The sequence below is a fragment of the Apiospora phragmitis genome, assembly GCF_038363925.1.
Source record: "Apiospora phragmitis strain CBS 135458 chromosome Unknown utg000007l:2111988.0-4706623.0:1.0-2598199.0, whole genome shotgun sequence".
Lineage (NCBI taxonomy): Eukaryota > Fungi > Ascomycota > Sordariomycetes > Amphisphaeriales > Apiosporaceae > Apiospora > Apiospora phragmitis.
Window position 1 is genome coordinate 123,156 of NW_027117406.1, and position 18,491 is coordinate 141,646.

Consider the following 18,491-nt stretch of genomic DNA (forward strand, 5'->3'; position numbering starts at 1 on the left):
CGACTGCGAATACAATCTACAAGATGCGGCTGCGGTCAATCAGATCAATCTCGAGAACGTCACCGTATCAACCGTACCATGAGACGGCCCGTTTCGGTCTTCCTTTTTCTTACTTAACCTGGTTGACTTGCACCAGCCATCCGATCTCGCGATGAATAGCGTTCCCGAATAGCTCAATAACTCAGCCTTGTTTCGAGCCATCATTGCATTGCATGTATGTTGAAGATTACGCAGCCTGGTGTCGCGTCCACTCCGTGTTGGCTTTCGCTCTATGGGACGCCGCCATCAAACCAAGCCCGTGGCGTGTGTGTGTGTGTGTGTGTAACCTGCAACCTCTTCTAGTGTTGTTTGCGTCCTTAATCAACGTGTGAAGTTGCCTGTTCTGAAGGTTACTGTACATAGAGCAACACGTTGTGCCGAAGAAGCCCGTTTATGACTTTGCTTGACCTCCGCTGCAGAAGCTTGATATTATCCTCGTCTTACATATGCACATGCAATGTCACCTAACGTAACAAGTAGGTAGGTTTGGAGGGATGTATCATCCGGCCTGCCTCTCGCCCGTGGTGTCAATATGCAAGCCCGCACATGCGGGGCAGAAAAACTGCCATCTATTCTTCTATCCCTTATGATAGGGCGAACCTGTCTGTCTGTGATGTCAGTTTGCAATCTACACGCTACATTGGTCGGATGGAGAAAAGGCGTTGATAGGGCGGGTGCGTGCCGACTAGTTGGACGAATAGTTTCCTTTCCTGCTCTTGGCGTCGTTGGCGCCAGTGAGTTTCCCCTTGCACAAAGGCAAGCTGCTGAGTAACATCCGCATGTAGTCGGGTTTTATGCTAGTCTTTCGATGAGAGGAGGGTGCGAGCTCGGCGGGCTTGGATACTGCATGATGCAAGCATCCGAATAGTGACATCTCGTGGTGCAGGAGAGGGAAGCTTGCTGATTACATGTGCATGCAGAGTCCTGCCTGGGATTCGTCAGGAGCGCATAGCGAGTCTGAGTTGCTCTAAGCCAGCGAGCAAGCAAGAAACAAGACATTCGTCCTCGTGGCCTTATGTTGCAGCGTGAACCGTGACAAAAAAAAAACAAAAAAACAAAGTGGCGGTGGAAATCAGCTTGCCGCGTATGTCTCACGCTACCTAAGCTTATGCAGGTGTACGACTGCTATGTAAGTCGTTACTCAGGGGTAAGAAAAGATACTTGAGCTTGTGAACCGCTAGAGGGAAACTACCATGTGGCCATGCACACAGCGCGTGTGTATGTGTATGTGTATGTGTGTGTTCGCCTCCGGCTGGAATGCCTCCTCTCGTTTTGCTTGGAGCAGGCTTGATGTCATGAGGTCTGCTGATGTGTTTCATCTACGCGCGTGATGATCGATACCAGAGGTGCACTTGTCTATCCCTAAGCCGGGATGGTGTGCGGCCGGTGCTAGCAACCTGACTATACGCCTTAGCTACCCTTAGCCTTGCCGTGTCGCGGATCGGTTACCGACCCCATCGTCTGGATGCTGCCTCGACCACAGCGCTGGGACATCCGTTGGCCAGCCCGCTTGTGCCAGGATCGGAGATATGTATGTCTTGCTGTTCGATATTGTGGCCGATGTTTGTGATTCCGTCTGTCCTCTAGTAAGCATGCGGTCTGTATCGACCGGTAATAATCCGTATTGTAGCACAGTAATGGACATACTAGGCATTTACCCGGAGTGAAGTATTGAAGATAGAATGGATTCTCATCAACGGCTTTCCAATAGTGACCTTATTAGTGAGAGTGCTTCTCGGTGGCTGCTGCATTCCAGCGGAAGATGTACAGAAATGTGTAGGTATCTGGTCGATCAATGAACCTTTTGAAGGGTCTTGAGGGGTGCGTTTTAATATTGGGATCTACACGGGCTGGTGGCGTCTCCAGCGAATGACGCGGTTGGGCCATCACACCAGTCATGTCGAATTCTAGAACACCCGTTACAAGTTGAGAAAGCATTACATAGAAGGCGCCGACGATCTGGATTATCCTGACGTAATCATCATCCACCCCAAGAGTGCGGATGGCATATGCATTGAAAATCTGTTTCAAAGGCGAGTCCGTGTTAATCATGGTGATGAGTGTGCAGCGGTTACTGCTTATCACTGGTACTTATGAGTCATGGAATAAGAAGAGGCAGGGTGTGGAGTGATAATTGTGAATGATAATTATGAAATCGTGAGATTGCTCTTCTTTTAGCTAGCTAGTGGCTCTATGTGTAACTAAATCAAATAGGTATCTTTTCCAGTACGCCCGGTCGATACCAACCCTAGGTCATATTACAGTATGATACAAGTTCCCCCTCAAGCCTAATAGCTGCCCGTTGTCCCCGGTGTCCAATAACACATGAGATAAAATTACAGTTTCGTGATATCGTGTATAAGTCGTTTTTGTCGTAATAGGTGGAAGAAGGAATGAAACACCGGGATGCTCCGTCGCCAGATTAAAACATATAAAAGAAGAAGAAGAAAAAGGGATGTAACCCTTAGAAGAACTCGAAGCGAGGCTCTGGTTCTGGTAGCTCGAAATGCTCTTCTTGGTCCTCTTCGTAATCGGATCCGAGCCCAAAGACGATGCCCTTGCGTTTCCATTCGCCTCGCTTGACGAACATCTCCATCTCTGACATGTTGCTGTCCTTGGGTGGTCTGCGTTGATCGTTTGGGAGTTTGCGAGGTGTTGTCTGTGCATCAAATTCCTGCTCGTCCATGTTGGCCAGTCCTGGCGGTACAGCCTGCCAGTCCTTCAGAGGCCACTGCACGGCTTGGTCGTAGACATATGTCTTCCTCCGGCAGTCCTGGTTGTAGTAGAAATCCCCCGTTGGCGTGGGAAGATCCGCAGGACTCAGGTGTGTGGTGTTTCCCGAGCCTTCATGGTGAGATTTGCTAGCGGAGTCGAACTCAGGCAAGACGGGAGATGTGTTGAAGCTCAGTGGTGGGTGTAGTGAAAGCGGATTATAAGAGTCGGCCTTCACGTTTGATCCCGTCGAGGAGGCGTGTGAGATCGTACTTGATGTGCTCATGGATCTAGAATGGAAGCGATGCTCTTCGATGTGGTGGTTGTTCTGCATATTGCCCTTCGACTTCTTGGGGAGACAAGCTGTGCTTGCCGATGAGAGGCATCTTGAGAGGTTTGGGTGTAAAAGCCGACTTGGTGATGTTTGATTATAGTAGATGTGTATGGGAGAGACCCGATATATGGGAAAGTGTAGGGCTTGGCTAGGTTATAAGAGCGGATACCAGATTATATCGGTTGGGTTGATGGGAGTAAAACGTATCCGGGGTGCAGAAGAGACGGCAGGTCATCTGCATATATATTCGAGTGCAACCCACTTTGGTGCCTGAAGATCTTAGACAGTCGGTACATGTGAGCTGTACACGAGGAAAACGGTGCCTTGCAGCTGTCTTTCGTTAGCACACTTGCGCATGTGGGCTCGGAAGCTATTGCTCGCTTTCTCTTTTCTGGGATGGGGGGGATACGAGCCATGGCCGAACCCCCCCAGTCTCAATCCGGCCATGAACGCATGCGTCATACTCCACATGTTTCTTTGAGGTGCCGGAGTTGTGTGTCCTCGCTGACCATTCTTTGTATCAATATTACTACGTACAGGAGGATAATGTACCATACATACCTGCCGACCTTGAATACCCTACGGGACCCGGCTGGGTGCGTGCCTGGCCTCGCCTGGCCTCAAGTCCTGGCCAGGCCTTAAGCTGGTGTTTTTCTTTTCGTCCTGTCATAGTCATGTCAAGTCAAGTGGACCGCGTGTCCCATTAACTTCGGCCGAGATTATTGGTGGTGTAGGGCCAAGTGGGCGGATAGCGCAATAGACTCGCTAGGCTCGCAACCTCGCAAGCCCCCCTGCTCGTACAGGTACCAGCTGCTAGCCAAGGAACCCCTCAGCACCAGCGTGCAGCTTCCATGTACACACCCTTTCGACCAGTGGGAAAGCCTATCTTTCTTTCATCCCAGGTTACCCCAGGACGAAAAATAGGACGAAAAACTGAGCGGTGAACTTGACGGAACTTTTGCCGAGGAGGACTACCCTACCAACCTACCGTTGGATAGGACTGGAACGAACAACCTCGCGACCGCGGATTGTCTAGCTAACTTTGCTTCGACTCATCCGGCCGGGTGAGCTGAACGCCGAGCTGATGATGGCAGCCTCGGGGCAGACCCAGCATAGCATGAACGGGAATACATAGCGGCTTCGGAGGGCACTGCCCTATGATTCAATCATTGCCGATGATATCTGTAGATCTTGGGGACGTATACTAGCATCTTGATCACGGTGCGGGGAAATTGAGCGCTTGAGCTCTCTCAGTTGCACAAAAGGGCAGCCAGTTTTCTGGTGAAACAAAACTGGGCGTCTCCGCCCTTGGACTCTTGGAGGTGCAAGCATGAATCGGACGGAAATATGCTTATCGGAGCTGTTTGAATAGGGAAACTGTCGCAGGGTGCAGCTGCAACGCCGCGAGGGCCAAGCACTGCTTCTCCGAGGAAGTGTGAAGTCACACTCAAAGCGCTCTTCGCCATGCCTTGGAATATGTCTAATGCATTCCAGCTGTAGAACAGGTGTTTCGTGGTAATGAGAGCGTCGGAACGAAGCGAGCGAAGCCCAACAGTCAGCGAACCCGCTCCCCCTTCCCCCCTCCCCTGCGCTGATCTTCAGGATTGAGAAAAGAAAGGGTGTAGTGGTGCCACCCAAGCTTGGAGCTCCTTCATGTGTTTTCCAAGCTTTCTGGAAGAAATTCCCCGGTTCTTTTTTTTCTGTCGGCGCCCACAAACCAGGCATAAACCCTGTTGTATTGGCCAAACCCGGTTTTGTGTTGACCTCCAGCTCGACAGAATGGGCCATGCAATAATCAGGCTGGACCATTAGCTTTCTGTTTCTGGTTTTCTTTCCTTTTGGCATGCAACTTGACAATAAACATTTGCAGTAGCTGAGCATATGCCATGGTATTTTTGCTCTTTGTCGCACCTTTGACGACCAATCTCCTGGGTACGAAGAAGAAAAGTTTTCCTTGGTGAGACCGGCGTTCCCGTAGACCACATGAGTTCTTCAGCACGGCACGCCGAAGACTCCGAGTGAACCTGAAGAGAGCATGGGCATCATGTCCGAAAATAGCCACTATAGCCCACTTGGGAAATACGAGTTAGCTCCGAGTAGTCCGTGTAGGGTGTGATTCTGGTGATTTGAATGGATGCTCGGCACGATGCGACTCTGACTACCGAGTAATAAAGTGGCGTTTTCTTTTCCCACCAGCTCAATACCGAGTGCACCTTGTGAGCGACAGAATATTGCAATTTTCCCACTAGGATATCCGGTCGGCACCGCGAGACGAGGCCCACGGGGAGGTTCTGACGAGGTGTGGTGGATGCGGGAAAAAGAAGAACCTTCTACTACTGAGAACGACCAAACCTTAATGGTCAGCTGTGAACGAGCAGTCACGTCAGCCTCAGCGGAGGATGAAAGCTCAGCTAGGACTAACTCACTACGCTGAGGGGCTAGTCACTTTGGTCGGTTTTCTGCTTGACCAACGACGTGAGAGAAACGTCCTCCGGAGCGATGGGCAGTGATAAGCCCATCTTCCTCGTCTGCCCAACCACAACCCGTGGTCACTTATTCTCCGAGCTATACTACGTACCAGCATGATGGATACCCACAAGGACCACTTCGTCCCATCATCTGAACTTCAGATGACACCCGATATTTGGGAGCCGGGGGCATTGCTGTCTGATAGAATTGTCCGCGCTTACGTCGGCAGCTAGGCTGTGTACTGTATTTATTATGAAACTTGAAATGCATGTTACATTTTGACATCCATATATGCGCGACGGGACCACGTTCTCTGTAGGACGCCCCTGATGACGTGAGCCTTGCGGCCCGGTGCAGCTATTGGCAGCCACTACTTCAGGCGAACACGCGGTCACCATCGGCGATATGTACATACAAAACTTGCCGATAATCCGGCGAGAATGAGCGAGCCTTCTTGCGGTGGACCTTATTAGCATCGGCTGGGAGGGAGCCTTTGCTTGAGCACAAGCAACAATGGTGCCAGAAACTCAATTGCAAACGCCATTGGAAAACTGATATGCCACCGGCCCACGAGGGTTGGATGGTGCTGTTAGCCCTTCCGCAGACCGCATGTGCGAAGCGGCAGCGACGGAACGCTATTCAGTGGCACTTCATCCTGACCCGGCAATAGTTGACCCGGGCGTTGAGAGCTCTAACTCGCCCGCGTACAGTCTGAAATCCACCAGCTGGGTAGAGCTCGTTCAGATAACCGAAATTACAACATGCCTATGATGCTTGCGCGCTCCATTGTTCTCGACACTACTTGAACTTTGAGTTCCACCGGAGGGCTAGTTAAGCTGGGAATAAATAGGATTTGACAAACTGTCTCGAGTCGTGGTCGGTACTCAAGAGTCGGAGCGTCCTCGAGATACTGCTGTCGGTATTGAAATGGCCCAGCCAAGTCGACTTGAGCCATTACTCGTAGCTATCATGCCATCGAGGCGCCCTATGATGAGGAAACGCCTGATCTCACGGCACCTGGACCCGGAATCCGGGGTAAGTCGATCATATTTCGAGCGTTCATTCGAGCGAGCGGGGAAGAGCGCCATGATCTCATTACAACACTCCATCGTGTTCGCCGGGTAATCGTTTTACGCGCTTGTTTTCCCAATTGTCGATATCTTTGGCAGCCAATCTCTGTTGGGGTGACAGCAATTAGTATACCGTCGCTGACGTTCGACCGTCTGGTGGTTCATAGAGGGGAAAACCCACATAGTACTCGTCCTTGAGGTTGACCTTACGGCCTGCCTTGCCCACCCCCAGCTCCTCATCCCGAGTCATTTGCCGCACTCTGCGGTCGTGCTTCTCGTAGCGGACGGCGGTGGCCGGCGTCAGCACAAAGGAGCCAGCCACGATGATCGACATGAAGGGCAGGCCGAAAAGCAGAAAGGGACGCTTGGCCATAAGCGCTCGGTACTTGGCGGCGAGGGTGTTCGTCTCGCTGGCCCTGCGGAATTTATTGTTCGGAAAGACGGCCATGACGTGAATCAGGCAGTCCAATCTCCGAGGTGTCTATGCTATCACGCGTAATTGTGTAGTATTTCCAGCCGTTCGGGTGACGTCGCGCGTAGCCTTGCGCAATTGGAAATGGACGTGAAAAGAAGGAATGATAGATACTCAGCTTGTTGGGTCCCTGGGTGTCGTAATACAACTCTGCTTCTTGATCTCAGCGTGGCAGTGCGATGAAGGACATTAAAGTAAACGTCGTGTGACATCAGTCCAAAAGATCCGAGCTTTCAGTTGATTGATGATTCGGCTCAGCCCAAGGGACTTCGGATCCACCATCCACCAAGAGTGCACAGGTGACATTAGGTAAGCGAGCGGCGGGCCACACGCAGCCCACGTGATGTCGCGTTAGACCCTGCTTTGGAACAGTTGCCTACCCACCACTTAACGCGTGAGGCTCGTTCAAGCGTGCCAACACACTCCCATCAAGAGCAAACAGATTCCCTCCTTGCACGGCCGAGCCTCAATGTCATCCAGACATGAGCATGGCACCAACATCTTATGGTCGCAATGGCCAACAAGGCCGAGAGAGCCTCGGTAATGGCTCCGTCAACAATGGACCACCACCCTCTACCTTGGCGGCTCAGCTGGTGGAGAATATCTCGGCTTCCACGAGATCTTCGAGGCCCGACGAGACAGCAGAACTGAAGAAGCTGTTCAGCGTGATCGAGGAAGTGAAAAACAATCCAGAGACCCTGAAGTCTCAGCAAGACCGAATTGAGCACAACCACATGCTGATATATGTCTTCGCCCGCGTAGTCCTTGAAGGCTTGAGATGGGACGATCCATTCGCCGACCGGGAACACCTGCATTCAGAAGCAGTGAGAGCGATCAACTTTCTGAAGGTCACAGTTAGAGAGACTCCAGAGGTATTGGTTTTCTCGTCGCCTGATGGGTCATTCATGTTTCGCGGGAGCGAACCCCTTTGGCTATGGATTTTGCCACGAGTGCTTAGGATGCTGGGGCATAGCCAGTGCCTTAGCCTAACCACAGCCATTGAGGCTCTGTTTCAGGACCTCTTCATAGTCATCGGCCAAAATGGGTTCCTTTGGCCTCTTGCTTCGAAACTGGATTACTATCTAAGGAGCAGTTTTGACGGTACGACTATGATCATAGATATGCTGCATGAAGTACTGACAATTCTTGACAGCACTCCTGGCCCATCTGGGCGAAAACAGAGTAAACCGTTCGGGAAGAGATATCTCGTTGCGTCTACGGGTACCATCAGACGCGTATTTGAAATCGATTGCCGCCGCTGATCTGGAAAGGGTCGAGCAACAATGCACGTATAACGTGCTGACATGGTCTCATGCTCTCCGTCACGCCTGCAGTCTTGTATCTATACTGTCAATTCCCCTGGGCTTCCGGAATCCCGGGCTCAGCATCGCCCCAACCATCAAGCCGATTCCATGGTTGCTTGATGCATGCTCAAAACTGCAAGCCCGCCATGACTGGTGGCGTGGTAACATTCCGAGCTGCCTTCCTTTGATACTGCAAGCTACGCTGCGAGTGGCTACTCTGCTCGACGATGCAGCCTTTGTTGATAACTCCCTCAAATACAAAGCCTACGCCTTGCTTATATCCATGTCTATTGACCTGTCAAGACAGTTTGAGTATTTGATGGACTGGGAATTAGATAGAGATAAGGCAAGCCGCTTGATATGCACAGTTATCCTCAAGATATCAGAGGAGTGTTTGGGCAACAAGCCGGTAGCAAGGTTGGTAGCATCTCAGCTGATTCCTGCGCTTGAAACCATCTCGATGCAAGGAGCCATATTTATGGAAGGCACAGATTCTATGGTGAGTTGAACACAGGTACTACGAGGCTAGGCACTAACCATGATACAGCGAAGTTTAGAGCTGCTCCGACATATTGTCTCCAGTACGAAACCAGCGATCCTGAACGAGAATTTGCAACCACAGAATTTTGAAGATAAACAACTGCGTCGTCAGCTACAAGCCTTGAGTATAGGCTCTTCCGACCCACCAACGGCTGATCGTCCGACCAAGAGGCGGAAAGTGACCTCCGAACCTCAGGTTCAGTCTCATATCCTTAAAGCGTTATACCGCCTCTTGGGATGCCCGCCAAATGAAGAACCGAGCAATCTGGAGCAGTTGGTTGTGTAAATACATCCCACTCACTATAATTGACCAATGCCTCTAACACAATACAGGGGCGCTTTCCCTCGGCTACAAGACACAGACCGGGTGTCATTGATCCATTTACTTGGTTATATGTGCTGTGCTGCTGATAACACACTGGAATCGTCATCGATAACGGAGTATCATCCTTCGGAGCTAATGTGTCTATTCTGCCAAGCATCGACTGGCGAGAAGAGAATACCTCAATCCTGCGACAAAGGGGCCAAGGTGGCTGTGCTATCTGCCTTCAATTCTCTGGTAGCCTTACCGAGCTTCAATGAATCACGGGAACCTCGGATCACGGCAATGGTGGCATTGAGACGTCTCGCAAAACATTCAGGCGAAGCATCTTTCCTCGATGCTGACACATCTGCTTCTGTATTATGGTGTCTCAAATCATTGAACAGCTCGTCCAGAGATCTGAGAATCGCCACTGGGTAACACGAAGTTCTCGTAAGCTGTATTCATTCACATGAGACTAATGCGTTTGTAGACGTACTCTTCCCGCACTACTGGCAGGAGACTTTCTCCCAGAAGCCCAGAGACAAATAGCCCAGAAAACACTAGGTACCGCAATCACAATTTTACGCCAGATTTCGGACCCTCGCCTCACCGAAACCTGCATGATGGCATGGTCTCAGCTTGGCCGGTGAGTATCTATTAAGACACCCTTATAACGTGTAGCTAACTGAGATAGTGTCGTTTCTGATGACAATCTTGGCCTAGTTTTGCTCAAGCTCGTAGAGTATCTGGGATCTGCTGGGACTATTACTTCTGCATCAGCTTTCAACGAGGTACGCTCCCAAGGAGACATGTTACAACGCCACTTGGCTGATTTCTGTATCTCAGATTATCTCCCTTGCTCGCTTCAAGCGTGTTACTACGCGGCAGTTGTTTGAGCCGTACTGGAAGTCCCTAGCTTACAGTGCCCTCAAAGAACTCGTATCACAGCCCAAGACAGCAAATTTACTTGCGGATATGCTAGAGATGACATTGCCCCAGTTCGTCTTGGTCACCCAGAAATATGCTCTACCATATCTGGTTTCTGCAGGAAAACGGGATGTCATACAGAAGATCGCTGTGCTCCGCAAAGAATCCGAGCCTTGGCAGCCGTGCCTCGACGCTGACAATGTTGGACCGATTCTGGCGTTTCTGTTGGTCCGAGATGCACAAAACATACCCGAAAGCTCAATGAACTCGCTCAGGGAAATATCGTCTCATTTCGACGAGCTTGCTTTTGTCGACTTACTCAAGATTGAGCCAGTGATGACCTCGTTGGAGTTGCTCAAGGCTGCCGGGGATGCGGATGAACCACGAAAACTACATGTAAGTGGCGGCACCCAAGTGACCTATTGCTTTCTAACAGAATACGTATAGATCAGAAGCGCCTTTAGCCTCATGGCAAGCCTAATCCAAGGAGATCCAAGACAGAAGAAGCTAGCAACGGGACGCTTTCTTTCTCAGAATGCTCTTGGTATGATGGCCAGGCTGACTGATATCTTCAATGAGCCAATGAGCTCCCGCTCGACAACGTTCAAAATCGACGAACAGAAACGGTGCATCAAAGCGATGGAGGAGATGATCAGAATAGGAAAAATCAATATACGCATAGCGAGACCTCAGGTGAGTTGGCGCTATTGATGCGAAGCGTAAAACTAACTGGTTCAAGATATCCGCATGTGTCCTTTCCGCTATTGGGCAAGATGAGCTAAGGGCGTGTTCATTCTCATGCTGGTCTGCAATGATTTTCTGCTTGGATGATGACGATGTCGAAGTCTTAATTGAAACGACCTTTTTTATCATCAATCACTACTGGAATTTCTTCGACGAACATACCAGGTTGGGGTGCAAGGAGCTTATTCAATTCTTGCTTGATAAATACGAGCACATGCTTGTAGCATACATCAGCAAGCTCCCATCGTTCAGTCATATTAGCGATCTGTCGGGCGTCGAGGCCAGACTAAGCGGACTGCGAAAGCCTGTAGACAACCGGACAGCCTTCCAACTGCTTGCTGAACGCGTGCAGCACGAAAACTCTGGCGTGGTTCTGCAGGCTCTGAGGGAGCTTACTTCGTACCTCCAAAGACAGCAGGACTACATACAGGCTTCGGCGGTGAGCGAACAACCCGATACAGTCGTAGCAGCATTGATACGTGCGCTACTAGACTGTGCCTCACGGTACGCAGGCGAACAAAACGAGATCAGTCAACTATGCACACAGAGTATTGGTCTGGTTGGATGCCTCGATCCAAACCGAGTCGAAATTGTTCGCGAAGAACGCCATCTCGTTGTTCTGAGCAACTTCGACGACCATGGCGAAACTACCGACTTTGTCCTACGCCTACTGGAAGATGTATTGGTTAAGTCGTTCCTCGCAGCTACAGACACCAAGCAGCAAGGGCTACTGTCCTATGCCATGCAGGAGCTTCTAGAGCGTTGCGACATTGCCAGTGCCATCAGAATGGCAGGAAGTAGAGACGGCACCAGAGATGCGGACCGTATCTACAGAAAATTCTTGTCTCTGTCTGATGAGACGAGAGAGGTTATTGTGCCGTTTTTAAATTCCAGGTACAGGCTTGGTCCAATGGCACAGCAACAAGTAGATTACCTCTCTTTCGCCAAGGCAGACCATACGCTACCTGGATGCGACATTTCGCCCTGGATTTGCTCCGACGCCCGCAAAACCCCTTTTCGGGGCTTATATTCGAACCCCTTTGCCACGTTATTCGAATCAAAGACTTATCGACCGCTGAGTTCCTGTTTCCCTACCTGGTTCTCCATGTTATCATTAGCAAGGAGGGTACTCAGGATATATGCGGCGACGTGCTTCGCGAATTGCTTATCGTCCTGCAACACGAGGTTCAGGACAATGCAAGCTATATTGAACGAGAAGAGATGAAACTGTATTACGAGGTAAAGGTCGAACATCTCCACAATGAGGTAACTGCTGACAAGTGTAGGCCATCTTTCGAGTTCTTGATTATGCGATGCGATGGCTACAATCCATGAGGTCTAAACCGAATCAGGACGCCGCGGAACTTGCAGGCATGCATAGGGTGCAGATAATTCTCGACTCTATCCCGGCTGAACTCATATCGAAACGTGCGGTCGAGTGTAAAGCCTACTCTAGGGCTCTTTTTCATCTTGAGCAGCATATTCGTCAGGTTGAAGCACATGCGATGGGCGGTGGTGAGAGGGAACGTTTGCTGCAAAGGCTCCAAGATATCTATACTCAAATCGACGAGCCTGATGGCTTGGAGGGGATATCTGCTCACCTAAAAGTGCTGGACATTAACCAGCAGATCCTCAGTCATCGTAAAGCAGGAAGGTGGGCTGAGGCCCAGACCTGGTATGAGATCAAGCTGGCAGAGAATCCTGAAAATGTTGACATACAGATCGATCTTCTCACATGTCTCAAAGAGTCCGGGCAGCATGGTATGAAAATCTACTTCCGTTTCATCACCGGTCTCTACTAATAACTGCACGCAGATGTTCTCTTAAATTATGTTGAAGGCATCGAGAAACATACCGCCATTACAACGATCAATCGGATAGTACCGTACGCGGTAGAAGCTTCATGGGCCACGGGGAGGTGGCAGACGATGCAAATATTCATGTCAAGATACGAAGGAGACTGGACGGAAAACTTCAACGTGTGCATTGCACGCACTCTCCTTCATCTCCAAGCTGGTCGAACGAAGGAGTTCATCGAGGACCTCAGGACTTTGAGAGACCGAGTCGGGTCGTCGATGACCTTCACGGCCACGTCTTCTCTTCACGCCTTCCACGAAGTAATGTTGAAATGCCATGTGCTGACCGATCTTGAACTCATTGCTGGTGTCAACAACGAAGAGGGGCAGCATCCACAAGAAACCCTGAAAACGTTGAATAGGCGCCTTGAGGTCCTGGGTTCGTATGTGGCCGATAAACAATATGTTCTTGGTATCAGACGGGCCGCCATGGAGTTAAAGAGGTTGGTTTCCACCCGTAACGCATCATTGATAGATAGCTAACCTCCAGAAGACCTCGTTTCAGTGATCTGGACATCTCATCACTGTGGCTGTCGAGTGCAAAGCTTGCGCGAAAAGCCAACTCGATGCATCAGTCGTTCAATGCCGTTCTTCATGCATCACAACTTGGCGACAACTCGGCCACTATCGAAAATGCTCGACTGCTGTGGAAACAAGGCCATAACCGGAAAGCGATACAGACACTGCAAGGTGCAATCTCCAACAATGTCTTCCTGAATAAGAGCTTTATCAGCGAAGAATCGTTCGAGAAGAGCGTGGAGACGCAACAGAACATGTTAGTTGCTCGTGCCCATTTGCTCCTAGCCAAGTGGCTTGACGATACTGGCCAGACACATGCCAGTGCGTTGCGGCAACAGTATCAGAATGTCCCGAAAAACTACGCAACATGGGAAAAGGGCCATTACCATCTCGGCCGACATTACAAGAAGGTACTCGAGTCTGAGAAGGCCCTCAAACCGGACGACCAGAGTGATGAGTATCTCACAGGCGAGACGGCGAAGCTGGTCATAGAGAACTACATCCGCTCGCTCAACTATGGAACCAAGTATCTTTACCAGACCTTACCGAGAATTCTCACGCTTTGGCTTGAGCTGGGGGCACAGCTAGACAGGGCGCCCGCAAGTAAGGTATCAATCACGCGAGAGCTGCACCATCGCCGAAAGACGCAACTTCAGTCGCTCCATTCCTACCTGTATAAGTACATTCAGCGCATGCCTGCCTACATCTTCTATACGGCACTTCCTCAGATGGTTGCACGAATCGCACACCCCAACAATGAGGTTTTCATGCTTCTTGAGGGGATCATTGTGAAGGTTGTGGAGAACCATCCCAAACAGTCTCTTTGGAGCCTCTTTGCCATCCTCACTTCCAAGCAAGCTACTTCGGAACGGAGAGCGCGGGGACAGCTGATCGTCCAAAAGTTGAGAGGCACATCGAAGAAGGTTGAAGGTGGTTCGTATGACCTGAAAACCCTTCTTCGCATGGGCGAGAAGCTAGCAGACCAGTTACTTCTCGCTTGCAACAACGGGGATTTCCAGAGCAATAGGACGACGCATGCGAGTATCACAAGAGATCTCAATTTCAACCACAAGTGCACGCCGTGCCCATTGGTGGTACCTATCGAGACCTGTCTTACAGCCACGCTCCCTACCCTGACAGATAACGTCAAAAAGCACAAGGCATTCTCGCGCGATGTCATCACTATTGATTCTTTCTTGGACGATGTGCTGGTGCTAGGATCGCTAGCCAAGCCCCGAAAGCTCACAGCCAGGGGGTCGAATGGCAGGAGTTACGGCCTGCTCATAAAACCCAAAGACGATTTACGAACCGACCAGCGCTTGATGGAATTCAATAGCATGATCAACCGCTCACTCAAGCGGGATGCCGAATCCAGCAGACGGCAATTGTATATCCGGACCTATGCTGTGACACCCCTAAATGAGGAATGCGGCATTATCGAATGGGTAGACGGGCTCAAGACCCTACGCGACATCCTTCTGGTAATTTACCGATCCCGCGGTATTGGACCTAATTATAACCAGCTCGCACAGCAGATGAAGGATGCAGTGACTGGAGATAAGAACATACGGATTTTCACGGAACAAGTCCTGGGACAGTTCCCTCCGGTGCTCCCACACTGGTTCATTTCGCAGTTCCCGAACCCATCAGCATGGTTTGCCGCACGATTAAAGTATACACGATCGTGCGCGGTCATGTCCATGGTGGGGACCATTTTGGGGCTGGGTGATAGGCACGGCGAGAACGTGCTTCTCGAGGAGGGCAATGGCGGCATCTTCCATGTGGACTTCAACTGCCTGTTCGACAAGGGATTGACGTTTCAGCAGCCCGAACGCGTCCCGTTCCGGTTGACGCACAACATGGTGGCAGCAATGGGAGTGTACGGTTATGAAGGGCCTTTCCGCCAGTGCTCGGAACTCACACTGAGCATCCTGAGGCAGCAAGAGGAGACGCTCATGACGATCCTCGAGGCCTTCATCTATGACCCGACGCTGGATCTGCAGAGAGACAAGAAGCGCAAGAACGAAGTGGTGAAGTTGAACCCCACCAGTGTGGTGGAAAGTATCAGGAGGAAAGTGCGAGGCTTGCTACCAGACGAGAGCATTCCGTTGGGGGTGGAGGGTCAAGTCGAGGAGCTTATCAAGCAGGCAGTCAATCCACGGAACCTGTCAGCGATGTATATTGGTTGGTGTCCGTTTTTGTAATCTAGAAGAGGGCGCGGAGGTGCGAGAGACGAAGGGCAATAAACCACGAGACGATGGCTGTTGTCATAGTATGAAGCATAGCTATATATGACGGAAGCATTTCAGTAAGACGTTGCAGTTCTAAGGAGTCGCTGAAGACAGTAGTAGATAGTTCGGTTTGATTTGGTGGATTCAGGGGTTAAGCAAGATTAGCATAGCAGGGCCTGCAGCTTGTCCGCCGTAGCTTGTAGCTTGGGTGCGGCAAGGTACGGTACGTTGCGTGCCAATACGTCATTCCCAAATTGAAATGTAAGTACATGTAGATTACGTAGAATGGAATCAATCATTCTGTATGCTCTGTCTCTATTTGCATTGGGAAAAGAATGAAGTGACTAAAATGGAAGGATGTATTTCTGATTGAACATACCTGCTACCTCACATTTGCCTTGCCGGCAGATGAGATGTTTGCCTAAAGTTAAGTCCTTTGCAGGAGGTGGCTGCCTTGGAATTTGTAGTAAGGTTGGAGGGTGAATTGACCACCTGCCTGACCCGACGCGTCTGAATGAAACCCCCCAACTTTTCGCATCACTTAGGTACTTAAACCACAGACCCTTTTTTCCTAGGGACTTACGGAGTACTTGATCAAATAAATCCTACCAACCTCCTACCATCCTTTCGCCCATGTCTCTTTGTTTTTTCCAACTACTCAGGTACCTAATATATCCTCTGGCCTGATAGTTTAAGAGAAACCCTCTGGTTTGAGCCGTGTACATTATCCCGATTCGACCATTGAAGACCAGATTCTCGCGTCGCGTTTGCTGCTCTTAGATTGGGTCCATTCCCCAAACCTTCGCATCCCACAGCATACACATACAGCACGGGACTTGTGGCTGTCGCACTCAGCCTTCATACAAATTGGACACGCGTTAATCTCAATCTCATCGACAATATGCCGTACCGCATCGGTGAGTCTCTTTTGATTTTGATTTTTCCAAGCTGCAATGTCTTGCTATGTCAGCAAACTCATTATTGGGAATTTCCAAACTGGCTTATATGCCAATTTCGTCCGAGGACCCCTTTCATTTTTTTTTTTGGATTATTCGTCGAAGTGCCAACACGGATCTTGCTAACCATGCCAACAGAGGTTTCTCCCAACAATCGCGCTGGGTGCCAGGACACTCTGTGCAAGAAAGCAGGCGACAAGATCAAGAAGGGTGAAATCCGTTGGGGTGTCTGGGTTGACATCCCCGATGGCCGTGCCAGTTGGAAATGGACCCACTGGTGAGCTTATGTCTATCTTGGGCCACTGAATTGATACTTACCTGAACCTATAGGGGCTGTGTCTCTGGCCTGAAGGTTACCAACCTCCAGGACGACATCAGTGATGGTGACGGCGGTTACAAGTGGGACATGATTGATGGATGGGAAGAGCTCGAGTAAGCATGAACCCGGCAGTCTCTCGAACCAAAATGGCTCCTGAAGCTTACCTTGATGCAGTGATCATCCCGAAGTTCAAGAGAAGATCAAGGAAGCCGTCACACAAGGACACATTCCTGCCGAGGACTTTAAGGGCGTAAGTGAAAACCCGTGTTTCATATTACGATAGCTAATACTTACATATTTATAGGACCCGGAATTCAATGTGCCTGGACAGAAGGCAATTCGTGGCCGTGCTAAGAAGGCCAAGAAGGAGGACGGAGATGGCGAAGATGAAGCAGAGAAGCCTACCCCAAAGGCTAAGCGCGGCCGGAAGAAGGCCGAGGAGGACGAGGATGAGGAGGAGGAAGCGCTGCCTGCCAAGAAGAAGGCCAAGAAGGCCGCGCCCAAGAAGGTAGCGCCCAAGAAGTCTGATGATGAGGAGGAAGCGCAGCCTGCCAAGAAAAAGACCAAGAAGGCAGCGCCCAAGAAGGCTGATGATGAGGAAGAGGATGAGGAGGATGAGGAGGAAGCGCAGCCCGCCAAGAAGGCCAAGAAAGCAGCGCCCAAGAAGGCGGCTGCCGCGGACGAAAAGCCCGCTGCTAAAGCCAAGGGAAAGACAGCTGGCCGACGCAGGAAGGTTCAGGAGGAGGTTAAGGAGGAAGAGGAAGAGGAGGCAGATGAGCCCGAGCCCGCACCTGAGCCGGTCAAGAAGGGCCGAGGCAAGAAGGCGGCCAAGGCACCTACTCCTGTCGAAGACGAAGACGAGGATGAAGTCGAGGAGGCCCCCAAGAAGGTCAAGGCCAAAGGCGGTCGCAAGGCTAAGCCTTCTGCCGCTGATACTGCCGACACTGCTCCAGTCACTGCTAGGCGCGGTCGGAGCAGAAAGTCGTGAGTTATCCTTCCCGAAATGTATTCTCTTAGATATGAAACTGACGCCTCCCACAGTATGGCAGCTGACGAGGATGAGAACTAATGCTGGACTAACTAACGCTTGGGTGGTTCAAGTTTTCCCTCAGAAGGCTTTGTACGATATCACGCATCGAGAAGTGTACTGGACGGCTGGTTTGATGAGATGCCTGCAGTAGTCTCGCAGCCTATGCGATTTGCTCGATTTATATTACGAGTGTCACATCTGGTAGGAGAGCTGCCGATTTGCTGCTTTCTGCAACGATATGCATAGGGGACGAACAAAGTGTTATTAATGTATCATTACGGATAGCTAATTCATGTGCATACGAAGCATATCATTTCGCCTATTATCCTACTATGTTGGTGTGGGGCTAAGATGTATTATGTCGATACACCGTTTCCAGGGCCAGTGGGGTATCTTCGCAACCTTCTCTCTGGCCAGATTCCTCAATGGAGTTTACTGACGTTGGAATAAGATTTAGCCACGGCCATGCACTTAGTAGGGATATTGTGTTAGGGCCGCAGAGGCCAGGATCGTGTTGTTATTAACAGCTCGATACGAGTATTGTCTGCCGTTTGTTCAGTCCTATACGATGATCCATCAGACCAGTAGGTCAGCTACCTCCTAAACTATGCCGGAGGGGTGCCCATAACCATGTGATAGAGGCTTCCCACATGGGGGCGACACAG

At 50.5% G+C, this 18,491-nt stretch overlaps 5 protein-coding genes across 5 annotated transcripts; 2 read left to right on the forward strand and 3 right to left on the reverse strand.

Moving 5' to 3' along the window:
- Positions 1–1,758: 1,758 nt before the first annotated feature.
- PG994_007651 (uncharacterized protein) lies at positions 1,759–2,091 on the reverse strand (the record flags this gene model as incomplete). Its single annotated transcript, XM_066859060.1, has 1 exon — positions 1,759–2,091. The coding sequence occupies one exon, from the start codon at positions 2,089–2,091 to the stop codon at positions 1,759–1,761; it is 333 nt and encodes a 110-aa protein (XP_066714547.1).
- A 412-nt stretch (positions 2,092–2,503) lies between these two features.
- Positions 2,504–3,085, reverse strand: PG994_007652 (uncharacterized protein; the record flags this gene model as incomplete). The annotated part of the gene is made up of 1 exon (XM_066859061.1): positions 2,504–3,085. One exon carries the CDS (start codon positions 3,083–3,085, stop codon positions 2,504–2,506), a length of 582 nt encoding a protein of 193 aa, XP_066714548.1.
- Positions 3,086–6,649: 3,564 nt separating this feature from the next.
- On the reverse strand, positions 6,650–7,072 carry PG994_007653 (uncharacterized protein; the record flags this gene model as incomplete). The annotated part of the gene is made up of 2 exons (XM_066859062.1): positions 6,650–6,730; positions 6,806–7,072. 2 exons carry the CDS (start codon positions 7,070–7,072, stop codon positions 6,650–6,652), a joined length of 348 nt encoding a protein of 115 aa, XP_066714549.1.
- Positions 7,073–7,578: 506 nt separating this feature from the next.
- Positions 7,579–15,494, forward strand: PG994_007654 (uncharacterized protein; the record flags this gene model as incomplete). Its single annotated transcript, XM_066859063.1, has 13 exons — positions 7,579–8,197; positions 8,250–8,899; positions 8,948–9,222; positions 9,274–9,678; positions 9,735–9,890; positions 9,939–10,035; positions 10,091–10,567; positions 10,619–10,864; positions 10,911–11,783; positions 11,816–12,154; positions 12,202–12,676; positions 12,731–13,214; positions 13,262–15,494. 13 exons carry the CDS (start codon positions 7,579–7,581, stop codon positions 15,492–15,494), a joined length of 7,329 nt encoding a protein of 2,442 aa, XP_066714550.1.
- A 928-nt stretch (positions 15,495–16,422) lies between these two features.
- Positions 16,423–17,865, forward strand: PG994_007655 (poly(ADP-ribose) polymerase and DNA-Ligase zn-finger domain-containing protein; the record flags this gene model as incomplete). Its single annotated transcript, XM_066859064.1, has 6 exons — positions 16,423–16,438; positions 16,616–16,754; positions 16,808–16,909; positions 16,971–17,046; positions 17,101–17,780; positions 17,838–17,865. 6 exons carry the CDS (start codon positions 16,423–16,425, stop codon positions 17,863–17,865), a joined length of 1,041 nt encoding a protein of 346 aa, XP_066714551.1.
- Positions 17,866–18,491: the final 626 nt, after the last annotated feature.